This window comes from Puntigrus tetrazona, chromosome 25 (assembly GCF_018831695.1).
Source record: "Puntigrus tetrazona isolate hp1 chromosome 25, ASM1883169v1, whole genome shotgun sequence".
Lineage (NCBI taxonomy): Eukaryota > Metazoa > Chordata > Actinopteri > Cypriniformes > Cyprinidae > Puntigrus > Puntigrus tetrazona.
Genome location: NC_056723.1, coordinates 4,628,716 through 4,645,149, shown reverse-complemented (window position 1 = coordinate 4,645,149; position 16,434 = coordinate 4,628,716). Strand labels below are relative to the sequence as shown.

General features: G+C 38.7%; 2 protein-coding genes across 2 annotated transcripts; both read right to left on the bottom strand.

Annotated features, from left to right (window-relative positions):
• Positions 1 to 522: 522 nt before the first annotated feature.
• On the bottom strand, positions 523 to 8,694 carry LOC122331254 (intestinal mucin-like protein). Its single transcript, XM_043228801.1, has 19 exons — positions 8,380 to 8,694; positions 8,127 to 8,257; positions 7,850 to 8,024; positions 5,077 to 5,324; positions 4,803 to 4,986; positions 4,488 to 4,698; positions 4,242 to 4,411; positions 3,748 to 3,817; positions 3,536 to 3,636; positions 3,380 to 3,411; positions 2,420 to 2,597; positions 2,238 to 2,342; positions 2,087 to 2,127; positions 1,852 to 1,974; positions 1,668 to 1,766; positions 1,243 to 1,371; positions 1,105 to 1,144; positions 890 to 1,013; positions 523 to 778 (listed from the first exon to the last, which is right to left on the bottom strand). The coding sequence occupies exons 3-19, from the start codon at positions 8,007 to 8,009 to the stop codon at positions 523 to 525; spliced, it is 2,271 nt and encodes a 756-aa protein (XP_043084736.1). The 5' UTR covers positions 8,010 to 8,024; positions 8,127 to 8,257; positions 8,380 to 8,694.
• Positions 8,695 to 9,562: 868 nt separating this feature from the next.
• Positions 9,563 to 14,793, bottom strand: LOC122331253 (mucin-2; the record flags this gene model as incomplete). The annotated part of the gene is made up of 4 exons (XM_043228800.1): positions 9,563 to 10,585; positions 11,279 to 12,057; positions 12,898 to 14,345; positions 14,765 to 14,793. Coding segments are annotated over 4 exons (3,279 nt in total), but the record flags the coding sequence as incomplete, so codon positions are not given.
• Between the last annotated feature and the right edge of the window lie 1,641 nt (positions 14,794 to 16,434).

Genomic DNA, 16,434 nt, shown 5'->3' with positions numbered 1-16,434 from the left:
TTAAAGGATGTCTTCTGGCAGTAGTGATTTCTTCCACCTTTAGTACCTTGACTGAGAGTAGACCTTTGAACAAGGCACAAACCCTTAACTACTCCCTCAGTGGAGTTCAATATTCACTCATATGTGTTCACTTGGATGGGGGCACAAATTCCAAGTATGGGGAACAATACTTGGACACACACCACAAGTCCTACTGTAATAATACTTTTCTCAACAGTGCTGTTTTTACTGTACCTTCTGACCAAATAGATATACACGAGAACGCCTTTCAAAAACAATATTGCAAACTTGTGACCAGCAAAAATATATACACACCATAAACAAACTTTGAAAAATATCTCATTGCAAGACTCAACATGCACGCGTTTATTTTAAAATGCTTTTTAATTTGATTCAATTGCAAATAAGCAAAAAAGCACATTTATCCAACAGAGAAAATAAAAAAGATGTATAGATGAAGTTTAAGTGAAAAATAAAGCAAGCGCAAATCAAATTAAAGTTTCAAAAAGATAACTATGAAATTCATTTTTTTTCAGTGTTTTCCGGTGGGTAATTCATTGCTCCTGCTTGTGGAAGTTCTGAGCTGACTTGGACAGCTTCATCGGGTTTGTGTTTTACTTCCATTTCTTGACAGTTCATTCTGCTACAAGCACACTCCTCAATATGACTATATGTGTGGGATATTATGTTTCCGTTTATGCAACCAAGAGACACTGTGCGATTACTTAAATGAGTGGCCTGGCAACAAGCACAATTGGACATTTCAGCTTCGGTGTACCTATGTAAGTGAGAAAGATAGAAAAACACATATATGTGAATAATTCCATATGAGTCACAGACCCTTAGTCTGTTTCAGATAGGTCTGGCCTATACAGTAGGTTTTCCTCACCTGTTAAAACTGGTACAGTCTCCACTACAAAACGTCAGGTCTAGTTTCTCAATTGACCGACAGTCACTGTGATTTAAGTAATCGTGAACTGTCTGTACTTGACATCTATTAGTTAGGTCCACACCTTTAAACACAGGCAAATGAACACACACAGACATAATAAAAGACTCACATGAACCAATTTTTTTCCTTTTAAAAAAAAAAGTAATACTCACAAATATGGCAGCAGCCATCAGGTGACAGCTGGACGGTACCCTGTAGAGTAAGTCACATAATGCAAAATGTCATCAGTGCATTTTCATCACCAAAATCAGGTCAGCATAATGTGTGTTTGTATGATATGAAGTACTGACAGGCTGGCAGTTAGAAACGTTGAAAGAAGGACACCGGACTGTGTATTTGTTGGTGATGAACTGTCCATTAACTTTACTACACGTGATTTTATCACAGCCCTGATTTGTAGTGGGAAAAGACTCTCCTTCCTACGAACAAAAAGAGAACACGGTCAAAATCACTGGGATTTTCAGGGGATAATTTCCACAGAATAATGGCTTTTGGGTTTAGATTCACTATGATGTTTTTTTTTTTTAATTCAGACTGCTTTTGTTGTATCGAAAAAAACAAGAAAACCAACAAAGAAAAACAAAGTTGATTTTGACATATGAGGGGATACAGTTGTTATATTTGTAATTCATTTAAATTTGAATAACTAAGTTCCATTTAACCGGAATATGATTTTTTTTCTTTTCAACCGCACCTTGAAGTGACTGAACCTTACCTTTAGTGTACGATTGAGCCCATCGATATTGACAATGCAGTCAGTTTGCACACACTTTCCACAGCAGTTGTCAAGACTGTTTTTAATATATTCATAACCCTGTGAAAAATAAATATCAAATGAAGTCAATGAAATCACCTTTGGTTCTGAGACAAGGCTTTCAAAATCTCATCACACAACTTACAGGATCACATTTCTCATTGCACTGCTCGAGTCCACATTTGACCTTAAAGAACTGAGTTTTAGGATCCACGTCCCACGTACAGCTGCATTCCTGACAGTCATCAGTGGGGACTTTTGTACCAGGCTGGGGGAAGTAATGGGAGAGATATGAGCATTCATTTCTTTTAAATGAATAACTATTTATTGTTTTATATCAAGAGATTATTTAATAGTAATATAGGAGTTGTTTTAGTTACCCCATACTCAGTGTTATTGTGCACACACACTTTCTTTTGCTCTTAGGAGGCAAACAACGAAAAAACACATAAGTATATAGAACGATATTAAAAGGTATACAGGTCACATCTGAGATGAAAATGGGCACACAAATGTGAATAACAGCAATACCGCATTTGATTTCTGGACAGCATTTTCCATCAGGCACTTCCAAGACTGGCACATACCCGAATGCACACATTTTGTTCAAAGGTGGGCACTTGCTGACGTCACAAGCTACATTACGAAAGAGACTTTAGATCAGGAAGATGTGAAGCCAAACCAAACCAGTTAAAAAAGGTCCATAAACTTACAGCAAATTTGTTTGTTGCAGCATGGATCTGACGGATCGGTGACGTTGACCAGCGCAAAGCTGGGCTCAGTGCAGCTCACAGGGATCACATCAGGACACTTCTTGGGCTTACAGATCACAGATTTTCTGGCCTTATCACATATACACTCCTCGCAGTTGTACGTGAAAATCTCATTAAACTGAATGAATAAATGAATAACGTATTTCAATATGTATTACGTTACACTCTTAATGCATCTCACAATGCTGAAGAAAAGATCTGAGGGACTTTTAATAACACTGATGTTGCCAGTGATCCTAAGACTTCTGAATCCTAGTGAGATTCCTAGTGAGAATTGATATGCACTCCCTATAAATGAAGTTGCCTTTTAAGACACAACCTGACGTGGAACCTCATGAGCAGTGTTAGAGAAAGTTACTTTTATAAGTAATGGATTACAATATTGTTTTCCTTAAAGAGCATCTAATTGTGTTACTTTACTTTTAATTTACTTGTCTCATCCAGGATTTGATTATTGTTATATTTTTACATGTTCTATTTGTGGCAAGTGTATAAGCCTTTACACATCAAATGAATAGCCTCAGGCCCAAAAAAATAAAAATTCATGACTGTAATGTAGAGATCGCAGCTTAAAGAAACCTTTCACTTGTGCTGCTATTCTAGATTGCATGAAGAACAGGATGCAGAAGGAGAAAGTTCATTATTCTTCAGTAAAAAGTTTATCTAAATTCACTTTTGCTTATTAGTACGGTTGAATTACACCAATCAAAGGACATGTATGTTCACTTTTAGTCTAGACTTGCAGTAAGCATCATGTTTATACAGCTTAAACTATTTTATTGAAAATTGTTGGTGCTGAACAAATGAAGAAAATTAATACATTTATAATATTGCCACTGAGCTTAAATTGAATAATTAGGAAATACTATTATTGACTGAACCGTTTCAATGTCACTGTACCTGACGTGGTTTCCCAGAGGCATCAAGGCATCCTGAGAACATAAACGGAAGAGCAAAATGAGAAACCATTCAGGATGTTTCTCACACAGAAACATGTTAGAACATCCCAACCTGAATGTCTAACACACACACACACTTGACACAGAGGCTTCTCACCACATTTGCTCACACAGACTCCTGATTCCTTGTTGAAGAGCAATGTGCCCTCACGACAGAAGCAGCCCTCTGTGGGCACTGAGCTGTTGTTTTGGTCAGGTCTGCAGTTGAAAGAGCATTTAACCATTTCATTGAAATTGATAAAGAAAAATAACTAAACTTAATGTATACACTTGCCTAAATTATATAAAAAGGTGGATAAATGAACATACATATCAGCACAGGTTGGTGGCTCAGCTGGACCACAAGGATTGAAAACTTTATCCGCTGGACATTCAATATCTGGGGGAAAAGGTAAACATAATACTTAAAGCTACAGCCCGTAACCATCAAAATTTACGAAATGTATACACCATGAATCCATTGTCCAAACCGTGTTTTTTACTTGTCCTGAATCGCTACGGTACACCTATAATAAGTGTTTATATTCAAACTATTTAGACTGGGTACCGCTGTGGAGTAGCCTGGCACCTGCGCGATTCATCATAGGCATACACAGAGAGAAGTAGCTCTGGCTAAAATGTTCTTCCGCATGTCGCACGCAATTCTGTTTATTAACCGCTAGAGCGCCACAAGTTGCAGACTGCATAATTTAAATAAACTCTACACAATAAATGGGCGCCAAAGGATTTTAAGAAACTATAGATACAGAAAGAACATGACAAATGTAATGTAATGTAATGCAAATGTAACTTGTATAACTTACTGCAAAGATTAGTATAGTTCCTCCAGTCTATGCAGACCCCAACCTGAGAGCAAGCCCTTGCATACCTCTGCAGACTGGCACACACTAAAGCAGGGTTATTACAGCTATCATATTCACATCCTAAAATGAAGTTTTTGGGGGACACGTGGGAATGGCATGCTTTGAACAACCTGAGCAAGAAAGAAGATATTTAGAAGCACCATATATTGACATTCACAATAAAAACAACACACAAAATCAACTCACTCGCTATTGAGGAGGTTGCAGTATGAATGGGCCAGACATGGCTTAGGTGTAGCTTTGGTAGAAACCCCAACTGTAGGCAATGCAGTGGGTGGAGTGCAAATTTTGCCATTCACGCCACTGGCTGGCCAGTAATCTGCCATCACTGCACAGTCATCAACCAGTATCCCGCCAGGTATCATGCAGTCATCAGCCTTATTGTTGTTGCATGTTCCTTAGTGAGAATAATTTATATGCATAACACACATAAAACCCAGAACACCATTCACATCGTAACGACACTATCAATACAATGTTACAAACAAAAATCTGACTTACCACAGTGACCTTGTGTGTTTTTTCCAAAAAGCTGGAATGGCAAGTTGATGCCAAAGTCAGTGGCTCCAAATGTTATGGTAACATTCAGCTTTGGAATACTCAGGAACAAACCTATGCCTGAGCTTATAATGCTCACATCATTAGAAGCATATGGTAGATTTAGCTTATCATCGTCCAAAACAGCCTGTCAGGGCAGGAAACCAAAACAAAAAAAAACTGTAATGCAGACAGAGAACATGATAATAATTTTAATGGCAAGCCAAGAAAGTTTTACCTCTAGGTCTGCATCTCCAATGTAATTGTGATTTATGAGTGTTATGGTTAGATTGTTGTAAGACACGATAATAGATCTGGGACAGGATGCATGCTTAACAGGGTCACAGTAGACGCTGTCAGTGTAGATGGTTAAATTGTGCCGATGATTAATTTCTTCCATTAATATATAAGTGCAATTTCCTTGATAACTGTAGAAATGTCCATCAAATGTGACGTAATGCGAGTTACCCCAGCCTTCACAAACGCCTATGAATAGGAGAAAGTGAATAATAATAAAAAGCATTCTAAAATGTAATACTACTTCTATTTGGTGAAGGGTATGTTTAATTCAATTCAATTCAATTCAGTTCAAGTTTACTAGTATAGCACTTTTCACAAGAACAGTTGCTACCGGAAATTAGGTCTCCTCAATATCGGGGCTCTCAAGTTGTGGCAAAAAATTTATTTATTTATTTTTTTTTATTTTTTTTATTTTAGTTTTTGCTAACAGTTCAGTGTCACATATTGTTCATAACTGACCAGCACAAATAGAAATTATAACAACTTGTAAATCTGATAACAAGACAAATTCACCTAAATATACTATGAAGTCACAACCCACTACTGGGCTGTGAAATAATTTCTTCCGGGTCACAAGAACATTTCAGGAATATGACATGCTGTTATTTATTACAAAGTTATTCTGTATTCTTTCATTGTATGCAATTGATATGGAGCACAAATATGAAAGACTGCTCAGATCTGTCACTTATTACTTATACTTTTATCATGTTACAGCTAATTTTAGGCAAGTAAAATGACTTACTGTTATGAGTAAGCTTTACTTGACATATTATGGTAGGTACAACAAAATCAATGCCATTACTTCACCAGCGGAAGGCAGCAGTACAGTAATGTGTTAATAATTTGCAACAAAACAACAGAAATAGAAATAGGGGAGATTAATCCTGCGGCCCAGTGTGCATACTATCCATCCTAAATTCTATTTTATATTAGTAATTTAGTAATACTATTTAGGGCATTTAGGGTAGATAGTATGCACATTCGCAAGCAATGTTTTGAATCTGCTGGAACCGGGAAGAATCAGAGCAACTTCTAGCATCTTACATACAATGGCTGATTATTTCTACACAATAACAATAAGGTAAGTTTAATAATATAATTGAGTGTGTGTGTATCTTCTGTGTGCTACTTACTCGTATTTTGGCTAATGAAGGACTTTTTTTACTGTCTCTGAACACTTTGTAGCTAACTATTCGAGGTATAATTCAAAAATATGCCAAAAGTCACCAAGATGAGTTTTCAGAAGGTTTTAAAGTCAGTATGTGCCACTGAGAGTTAATTGTTTACTGTAATCTATCTACAAGCCACACCCTTAGTGGAACTTCCTATAAACAGAAGCATTATTTTTTATATTTTGGACAACAGCCTTCTCTGAACAGTGCTCTCATCGCACAGTGAGGTATTTTATAAGCTGTTATACCCAGCAGTTGTGAAGTTTGTGACTCTATGATCATTGTGCTACAATTTATTTTCAATTTTGAAGAATTTCTTGTGAATGTGGTACACCTGTAACCACTGTATCTTTTTTTTTTTTTTTTTTGCAGATCTAAGTGGACATTTACACCCTACAACCCCTGAATGTAGTTTGCTACCTTAATTCTATTCAATATTTTATAATAAACAATGTGGATGACTTCTTTATTGGCACATATTTTTTTCACTTCTAGAACCCAGGTTTGACAAAACTGTGCACCCATCTGAGGTCTACCTGTTTTAATTTGTGATTACCCCTGATACTTTTACTACTAACCCTCTTTTTAAGTTCTCATAATTACACCTTCGGAGTTACTCCACTTTAAAATTAAAATTTTGCCATTAATCACTGTCAATTTAGCTGTCAAGGTCTAGAAAAAATATGAAAGACATCTTTTTGAATCTTTTAGCCCCATTTTGAATCTTACCTTTTTTTTTTACATTGGAAAAGATTGTCACAGCTCAGAATTATCTTTGATAATAGCTTATATGAGAAACTTCAATCTGTTGACATCTTAGTGTTGAGACTGCATTACTGTAGTTAAGATTTCCAGTGACTTGTTGTCTGTGGACTTCTATCTTTAGGCCTACTTATTTTGCTCAGAATTTGAGACTATCTCACACAGTAGTGTTGGGCAGATTGGAGTCTATTGGAATCATGGGCACTGCCCTGACCGGTTTCAATATTATCTAATGATTATTATGGAATGACAGTATAGTTCCCAATCATATCAGCCTAGAATATCACAACTCTGCAAGTCTTGGTTCATGATATAACTATAGAAGAGTAAAATTTTTAATAGGAAAAATATTGAAACTCTTTTGGCAATTGAGCCCATTTCCAAAAAAATGTAGAGTGTTCCCTTAAAGACTTTTATTACAAACAAAATGTGGCTAACCTAATCAACAACTGTGCAATAATCATGCTGTCTAATCAGCATCCTGATATATCCTTTGAGTTCAACTTATAAAAAATGGTGGCAAAAAAAAAAAAAAAAAAAAAAAGTTGTTCAGTGTATTTAAACTAAACTGAGGTAGACAACGACATCTCTGAATTCAATTATGAAATGCATTTAACTGAAAATTAACTTTTTAATCTTCTTATTACACATTACTGACACTCTATTCTCCAATTTGATAGTGTTTTGACACATTGAGCTTGAATGAACATCATTACTATTCATTTCAGTGGTTACGGATTTAAATTTGAAGATTGTGAAAATCAGTTTACTCACATTCACATCTGTAGTACTGGCAGCAATGATGCTCATCATAGACCAGCATTGGTTTTTTGCCATTTTCACAAGTGATGTTCTGCAGTCGAGGGCATTCAAATGGGATAATTTCAATAATGTTGCCTTGTATACACCTTGCCATGGTGCAATTACAAAACATAAAGGTCTCGTTGGTCTATAATAAAAAATAAAAATGTTAGATGCAACATTGTAATGTACTTTTGTTTTTCTTAGACTATTTAAAACTGCATCATAGACATAGATATTTCATTTATACATTTTTGTTCCATTTAGGACATGCTGGTAACAGACATAAGTCTGTGGTTTTCTGAACTGCACAGATTTCAGAGCAGCTCACGGTCAGACAGGTGCCTGAGCCAATGTCCTTCTGATCGACTATTTTATCTCCTGAATAGTGAGAGAGACAGTGAGAGAAAGAGAAACAAGCATAAAACATTAGAGAGAAATGTACAGTCAATCTTTCCAAATAAAAAAAAAAGATATTAATGCAACTTCTTCAAAATACTAACCAGGATTATAGTGAATTCCATTAAATGCACAAAAACAAGGTTTTGGTATAGTAAACTTTGTGGTAGTTGGCCGTATAGGGGTAGTTGCTGTAGTGAGTTTTGTTGTACCATTTATAACTTGACGTTCTGTATGAACTGTAACTATTTCATCAGTGAAAGGAATTAGAGGAGTTTCATTCTCTGATGTCGTAAATTTTGAACTTGTAGTAGGTTTTGTGGTAGTTGATGGTGTAGGGGTATGTGATGTTGTAGATTTATTTGTTGTAGTAGGTTTTGTGATCGTTGATGTGGAAGGTGTGGTTGATGTGGTAGATTTTGTTGTTGTAGTAGGTTTTGTGGTAGTTGACGGAACAAGTGATGTTGTAGTAGGTTTTGTGGTAGTTGACGTGGAAGGTGTGGTTGATGTGGTAGATTTTGTTGTTGTTGTAGGATTTGTGGTAGTTGACGGGATGGGTGATGTTGTAGGAGGTTTTGTGGTAGTTGATGTGGAAGGTGTGGTTGATGTGGTAGATTTTGTTGTAGTAGGATTTGTGATAGTTGACGGGATGGGTGAAGTTGTAGTAGGTTTTGTGGTAGTTGATGTGGAAGGTGTGGTTGATGTGGTAGATTTTGTTGTTGTAGTAGGATTTGTGGTAGTTGACCTGATGGGTGATGTTGTAGTAGGTTTTGTGGTAGTTGACGTGGAAGGTGTGGTTGATGTGGTAGATTTTGTTGTTGTTGTAGGATTTGTGGTAGTTGACTGGATGGGTGATGTTGTAGTAGGTTTTGTGGTAGTTGATGTGGAAGGTGTGGTTGATGTGGTAGATTTTGATGTTGTAGTAGGTTTTGTGGTAGTTGATGTGGAAGGTGTGGTTGATGTGGTAGATGTTGTTGAAGTAGGTTTGGTGGTAGTTGATGGGATGGGTGATGTTGTAGTAGGTTTTGTGGTAGTTGATGTGGAAGGTGTGGTTGATGTGGTAGATTTTGTTGTAGTAGGATTTGTGATAGTTGACGGGATGGGTGATGTTGTAGTAGGTTTTGTGGTAGTTGATGTGGAAGGTGTGGTTGATGTGGTAGATTTTGTTGTTGTAGTAGGATTTGTGGTAGTTGACGGGATGGGTGATGTTGTAGTAGGTTTTGTGGTAGTTGACATGAAAGGTGTGGTTGATGTGGTAGATTTTGTTGTTGTTGTAGGATTTGTGGTAGTTGACGGGATGGGTGATGTTGTAGTAGGTTTTGTGGTAGTTGATGTGGAAGGTGTGGTTGATGTGGTAGATGTTGTTGTAGTAGGTTTGGTGGTAGTTGATGGGATGGGTGATGTTGTAGTAGGTTTTGTGGTAGTTGATGTGGAAGGTGTGGTTGATGTGGTAGACTTTGTTGTTGTAGTAGGTTTTGTGGTAGTTGATGTGGAAGGTGTGGTTGATGTGGTAGATGTTGTTGTAGTAGGTTTGGTGGTAGTTGATGGGATGGGTGATGTTGTAGTAGGTTTTGTGGTAGTTGATGTGGAAGGTGTGGTTGATGTGGTAGATTTTGTTGTTGTAGTAGGATTTGTGGTAGTTGACGGGATGGGTGATGTTGTAGTAGGTTTTGTGGTTGTTGATGTGGAAGGTGTGGTTGATGTGGTAGATTTTGTTGTTGTAGTAGGATTTGTGGTAGTTGACGGGATGGGTGATGTTGTAGTAGGTTTTGTGGTAGTTGATGTGGAAGGTGTGGTTGATGTGGTAGATTTTGTTGTTGTAGTAGGTTTTGTGGTAGTTGATGTGGAAGGTGTGGTTGATGTGGTAGATGTTGTTGTAGTAGGTTTGGTGGTAGTTGATGGGATGGGTGATGTTGTAGTAGGTTTTGTGGTAGTTGATGTGGAAGGTGTGGTTGATGTGGTAGATTTTGTTGTTGTAGTAGGATTTGTGGTAGTTGACGGGATGGGTGATGTTGTAGTAGGTTTTGTGGTTGTTGATGTGGAAGATGTGGTTGATGTGGTAGATTTTGTTGTTGTAGTAGGTTTTGTGGTAGTTGATGGGATGGGTGATGTTGTAGTAGGTTTTGTCATAGTTGATGGGGTAGGTGTAGTTAATGTGGTAGATTTTGTTGTTGTAGTAGGTATTGTGGTAGGTGACATGGAAGGTGTGGTTGATGTGGTAGATTTTGTTGTTGTAGTAGGATTTGTGATAGTTGACGGGATGGGTGATGTTGTAGTAGGTTTTGTGGTAGTTGACGTGGAAGGTGTGGTTGATGTGGTAGATTTTGTTGTTGTAGTAGGATTTGTGGTAGTTGATGTGGAAGGTGTGGTTGATGTGGTAGATTTTGTTGTTGTAGTAGGTTTTGTGGTAGTTGACATGGAAGGTGTGGTTGATGTGGTAGATTTTGTTGTTGTAGTAGGATTTGTGGTAGTTGACGGGATGGGTGATGTTGTAGTAGGTTTTGTGGTAGTTGACGTGGAAGGTGTGGTTGATGTGGTAGATTTTGTTGTTGTAGTAGGATTTGTAGTAGTTGACGGGATGGGTGATGTTGTAGTAGGTTTTGTGGTAGTTGACATGGAAGGTGTGGTTGATGTGGTAGATTTTGTTGTTGTAGTAGGATTTGTGGTAGTTGACAGGATGGGTGATGTTGTAGTAGGTTTTGTGGTAGTTGATGTGGAAGGTGTGGTTGATGTGGTAGATTTTGTTGTTGTAGTAAGATTTGTGATAGTTGACGGGATGGGTGATGTTGTAGTAGGTTTTGTGGTAGTTGACATGGAAGGTGTGGTTGATGTGGTAGATTTTGTTGTTGTAGTAGGATTTGTGATAGTTGACGGGATAGGTGATGTTGTAGTAGGTTTTGTGGTAGTTGATGTGGAAGGTGTGGTTGATGTGGTAGATTTTGTTGTTGTAGTAGGTTTTGTGGTTGTTGACAGGATGGGTGATGTTGTAGTAGGTTTTGTGGTAGTTGAAGTGGAAGGTGTGGTTGATGAGGTAGATTTTGTTGTTGTAGTAGGTTTTGTGGTAGTTGATGTGGAAGGTGTGGTTGATGTGGTAGATGTTGTTGTAGTAGGTTTGGTGGTAGTTGATGGGATGGGTGATGTTGTAGTAAGTTTTGTGGTAGTTGATGTGGAAGGTGTGGTTGATGTGGTAGATTTTGTTGTTGTAGTAGGATTTGTGGTAGTTGACGGGATGGGTGATGTTGTAGTAGGTTTTGTGGTAGTTGATGTGGAAGGTGTGGTTGATGTGGTAGATTTTGTTGTTGTAGTAGGATTTGTTGTAGTTGACGAGATGGGTGATGTTGTAGTAGGTTTTGTGGTAGTTGATGTGGAAGGTGTGGTTGATGTGGTAGATGTTGTTGTAGTAGGTTTGGTGGTAGTTGATGGGATGGGTGATGTTGTAGTAGGTTTTGTGGTAGTTGATGTGGAAGGTGTGGTTGATGTGGTAGATTTTGTTGTTGTAGTAGGATTTGTGGTAGTTGACGGGATGGGTGATGTTGTAGTAGGTTTTGTGGTAGTTGACATGGAAGGTGTGGTTGATGTGGTAGATTTTGTTGTTGTAGTAGGATTTGTGGTAGTTGACAGGATGGGTGATGTTGTAGTAGGTTTTGTGGTAGTTGACGTGGAAGGTGTGGTTGATGTGGTAGATTTTGTTGTTGTAGTAGGATTTGTTGTAGTTGACGGGATGGGTGATGTTGTAGTAGGTTTTGTGGTAGTTGATGTGGAAGGTGTGGTTGATGTGGTAGATTTTGTTGTTGTAGTAGGATTTGTGGTAGTTGATGTGGAAGGTGTGGTTGATGTGGTAGATGTTGTTGTAGTAGGTTTGGTGGTAGTTAATGGGATGGGTGATGTTGTAGTAAGTTTTGTGGTAGTTGATGTGGAAGGTGTGGTTGATGTGGTAGATTTTGTTGTTGTAGTAGGATTTGTGGTAGTTGACAGGATTGATGATGTTGTAGTAGGTTTTGTGGTTGTTGATGTGGAAGGTGTGGTTGATGTGGTAGATTTTGTTGTTGTAGTAGGATTTGTGGTAGTTGACGGGATAGGTGATGTTGTAGTAGGTTTTGTGGTAGTTGATGTGGAAGGTGTGGCTGATGTGGTAGATTTTGTTGTTGTAGTAAGATTTGTGGTAGTTGACGGGATAGGTGATGTTGTAGTAGGTTTTGTGGTAGTTGATGTGGAAGGTGTGGTTGATGTGGTAGATTTTGTTGTTGTAGTAGGTTTTGTGGTAGTTGATGTGGAAGGTGTGGTTGATGTGGTAGATGTTGTTGTAATAGGTTTGGTGGTAGTTGACGGGATAGGTGATGTTGTAGTAGGTTTTGTGGTAGTTGACATGGAAGGTGTGGTTGATGTGGTAGATTTTGTTGTTGTAGTAGGATTTGTGATAGTTGACGGGATAGGTGATGTTGTAGTAGGTTTTGTGGTAGTTGATGTGGAAGGTGTGGTTGATGTGGTAGATTTTGTTGTTGTAGTAGGATTTGTGGTAGTTGACGGGATGGGTGATGTTGTAGTAGGTTTTGTGGTAGTTGATGTGGAAGGTGTGGTTGATGTGGTGGATTTTGTTGTTGTAGTAGGTTTTGTGGTTGTTGATGTGAAAGGTGTGGTTGATGTGGTAGATGTTGTTGTAGTAGGTTTGGTGGTAGTTGATGGGATGGGTGATGTTGTAGTAGGTTTTGTGGTAGTTGATGTGGAAGGTGTGGTTGATGTGGTAGATTTTGTTGTTGTAGTAGGATTTGTGGTAGTTGACGGGATGGGTGATGTTGTAGTAGGTTTTGTGGTAGTTGACATGGAAGGTGTGGTTGATGTGGTAGATTTTGTTGTTGTAGTAGGATTTGTGGTAGTTGACGGGATGGGTGATGTTGTAGTAGGTTTTGTGGTAGTTGATGTGGAAGGTGTGGTTGATGGTGATTTTGTTGTTGTAGTAGGATTTGTTGTAGTTGACGGGATGGGTGATGTTGTAGTAGGTTTTGTGGTAGTTGACATGGAAGGTGTGGTTGATGTGGTAGATTTTGTTGTTGTAGTAGGATTTGTGGTAGTTGACGGGATGGGTGATGTTGTAGTAGGTTTTGTGGTAGTTGACGTGGAAGGTGTGGTTGATGTGGTAGATTTTGTTGTTGTAGTAGGATTTGTTGTAGTTGACAGGATGGGTGATGTTGTAGTAGGTTTTGTGGTAGTTGAAGTGGAAGGTGTGGTTGATGAGGTAGATTTTGTTGTTGTAGTAGGTTTTGTGGTAGTTGATGTGGAAGGTGTGGTTGATGTGGTAGATGTTGTTGTAGTAGGTTTGGTGGTAGTTGATGGGATGGGTGATGTTGTAGTAAGTTTTGTGGTAGTTGTGGTAGGTAGATTTTGTTGTGTGGTAGATTTTGTTGTTGTAGTAGGATTTGTGGTAGTTGACGGGATGGGTGATGTTGTAGTAGGTTTTGTGGTAGTTGATGTGGAAGGTGTGGTTGATGTGGTAGATTTTGTTGTTGTAGTAGGATTTGTTGTAGTTGACGAGATGGGTGATGTTGTAGTAGGTTTTGTGGTAGTTGATGTGGAAGGTGTGGTTGATGTGGTAGATTTTGTTGTTGTAGTAGGATTTGTGGTAGTTGACGGGATGGGTGATGTTGTAGAAGGTTTTGTGGTAGTTGATGGGGTAGGTGTAGTTGATGTGGTAGATTTTGTTGTTGTAGTAGGTTTTGTGGTAGTTGATGTGGAAGGTGTGGTTGATGTGGTAGATGTTGTTGTAGTAGGTTTGGTGGTAGTTGATGGGATGGGTGATGTTGTAGTAAGTTTTGTGGTAGTTGATGTGGAAGGTGTGGTTGATGTGGTAGATTTTGTTGTTGTAGTAGGATTTGTGGTAGTTGACGGGATGGGTGATGTTGTAGTAGGTTTTGTGTTAGTTGATGTGGAAGGTGTGGTTGATGTGGTAGATTTTGTTGTTGTAGTAGGATTTGTTGTAGTTGACGGGATGGGTGATGTTGTAGTAGGTTTTGTGGTAGTTGACATGGAAGGTGTGGTTGATGTGGTAGATTTTGTTGTTGTAGTAGGATTTGTGGTAGTTGACAGGATGGGTGATGTTGTAGTAGGTTTTGTGGTAGGCAGCGTGGAAGGTGTGGTTGATGTGGTAGATTTTGTTGTTGTAGTAGGATTTGTGGTAGTTGACAGGATGGGTGATGTTGATGTAGGTTTTGTTGTTGTAGTGAAGTGGAAGGTGTGGTTGATGTGGTAGATTTTGTTGTTGTAGTAGGTTTGTGGTAGTTGATGTGGAAGGTGTGGTTGATGTGGTAGATGTTGTTGTAGTAGGTTTGGTGGTAGTTGATGGGATGGGTGATGTTGTAGTAGGTTTTGTGGTAGTTGATGTGGAAGGTGTGGTAGTGATGGAAGGTGTGGTTGATGTGGTAGATTTGTTGTTGTAGTAGGATTTGTGGTAGTTGACGGATGGGTGATGTTGTAGTAGGTTTTGTGGTAGTTGATGTGGAAGGTGTGGTTGATGTGGTAGATTTTGTTGTTGTAGTAGGATTTGTTGTAGTTGATGTGGGATGGGTGATGTTGTAGTAGGTTTTGTGGTAGTTGATGTGGAAGGTGTGGTTGATGTGGTAGATTTTGATGTTGTAGTAGGTTTTGTGGTAGTTGATGGGAAGGTGTGGTTGATGTGGTAGATTTTGTTGTTGTAGTAGGATTTGTGGTAGTTGACGGGATGGGTGATGTTGTAGTAGGTTTTGTGGTAGTTGATGGGGTAGATGTAGTTGATGTGGTAGATTTTGTTGTTGTAGTAGGTTTTGTGGTAATTGATGTGGAAGGTGTGGTTGATGTGGTAGATGTTGTTGTAGTAGGTTTGTGGTAGTTGATGGGATGGGTGATGTTGTAGTAAGTTTGTGGTAGTTGATGTGGAAGGTGTGGTTGATGTGGTAGATTTTGTTGTTGTAGTAGGATTTGTGGTAGTTGACGGATGGATGATGTTGTAGTAGGTTTGTGGTAGTTGATGTGGAAGGTGTGGTTGATGTGGTAGATTTTGTTGTTGTAGTAGGATTTGTTGTAGTTGACGGGATGGGTGATGTTGTAGTAGGTTTTGTGGTAGTTGACATGGAAGGTGTGGTTGATGTGGTAGATTTTGTTGTTGTAGTAGGATTTGTGGTAGTTGACAGGATGGGTGATGTTGTAGTAGGTTTTGTGGTAGTTGACGTGGAAGGTGTGGTTGATGTGGTAGATTTTGTTGTTGTAGTAGGATTTGTTGTAGTTGACAGGATGGGTGATGTTGTAGTAGGTTTTGTGGTAGTTGAAGTGGAAGGTGTGGTTGATGTGGTAGATTTTGTTGTTGTAGTAGGTTTTGTGGTAGTTGATGTGGAAGGTGTGGTTGATGTGGTAGATGTTGTTGTAGTAGGTTTGGTGGTAGTTGATGGGATGGGTGATGTTGTAGTAAGTTTTGTGGTAGTTGATGTGGAAGGTGTGGTAGTTGACATGGAAGGTGTGGTTGATGTGGTAGATTTTGTTGTTGTAGTAGGATTTGTGGTAGTTGACGGGATGGGTGATGTTGTAGTAGGTTTTGTGGTAGTTGATGTGGAAGGTGTGGTTGATGTGGTAGATTTTGTTGTTGTAGTAGGATTTGTTGTAGTTGACGGGATGGGTGATGTTGTAGTAGGTTTTGTGGTAGTTGATGTGGAAGGTGTGGTTGATGTGGTAGATTTTGTTGTTGTAGTAGGTTTTGTGGTAGTTGATGTGGAAGGTGTGGTTGATGTGGTAGATTTTGTTGTTGTAGTAGGATTTGTGGTAGTTGACGGGATGGGTGATGTTGTAGTAGGTTTTGTGGTAGTTGATGGGGTAGGTGTAGTTGATGTGGTAGATTTTGTGTTGTAGTAGGATTTGTGTTGTGGGTGATGTTGTAGTAGGTTTTGTGGTAGTTGATGTGGAAGGTGTGGTTGATGTGGTAGATGTTGTTGTAGTAGGTTTGGTGGTAGTTGATGGGATGGGTGATGTTGTAGTAAGTTTTGTGGTAGTTGATGTGGAAGGTGTGGTTGATGTGGTAGATTTTGTTGTTGTAGTAGGATTTGTGGTAGTTGACGGGATGGGTGATGTTGTAGTAGGTTTTGTGGTAGTTGATGTGGAAGGTGTGGTTGATGTGGTAGATTTTGTTGTTGTAGTAGGAT

Coding starts and splice junctions, on each gene's coding strand:
- LOC122331254 (XM_043228801.1), bottom strand. CDS start 8,009: ATGTTTTGTAATTGCACCATGGCAAGGTGTATACAAGGCAACATTATT. Junction 5,325..7,849: donor CCAGTACTACAGATGTGAAT/GTGAGTAAACTG, acceptor TCCTATTCATAG/GCGTTTGTGAAGGCTGGGGT. Junction 1,145..1,242: donor ACGTTTCTAACTGCCAGCCT/GTCAGTACTTCA, acceptor CTTACTCTACAG/GGTACCGTCCAGCTGTCACC.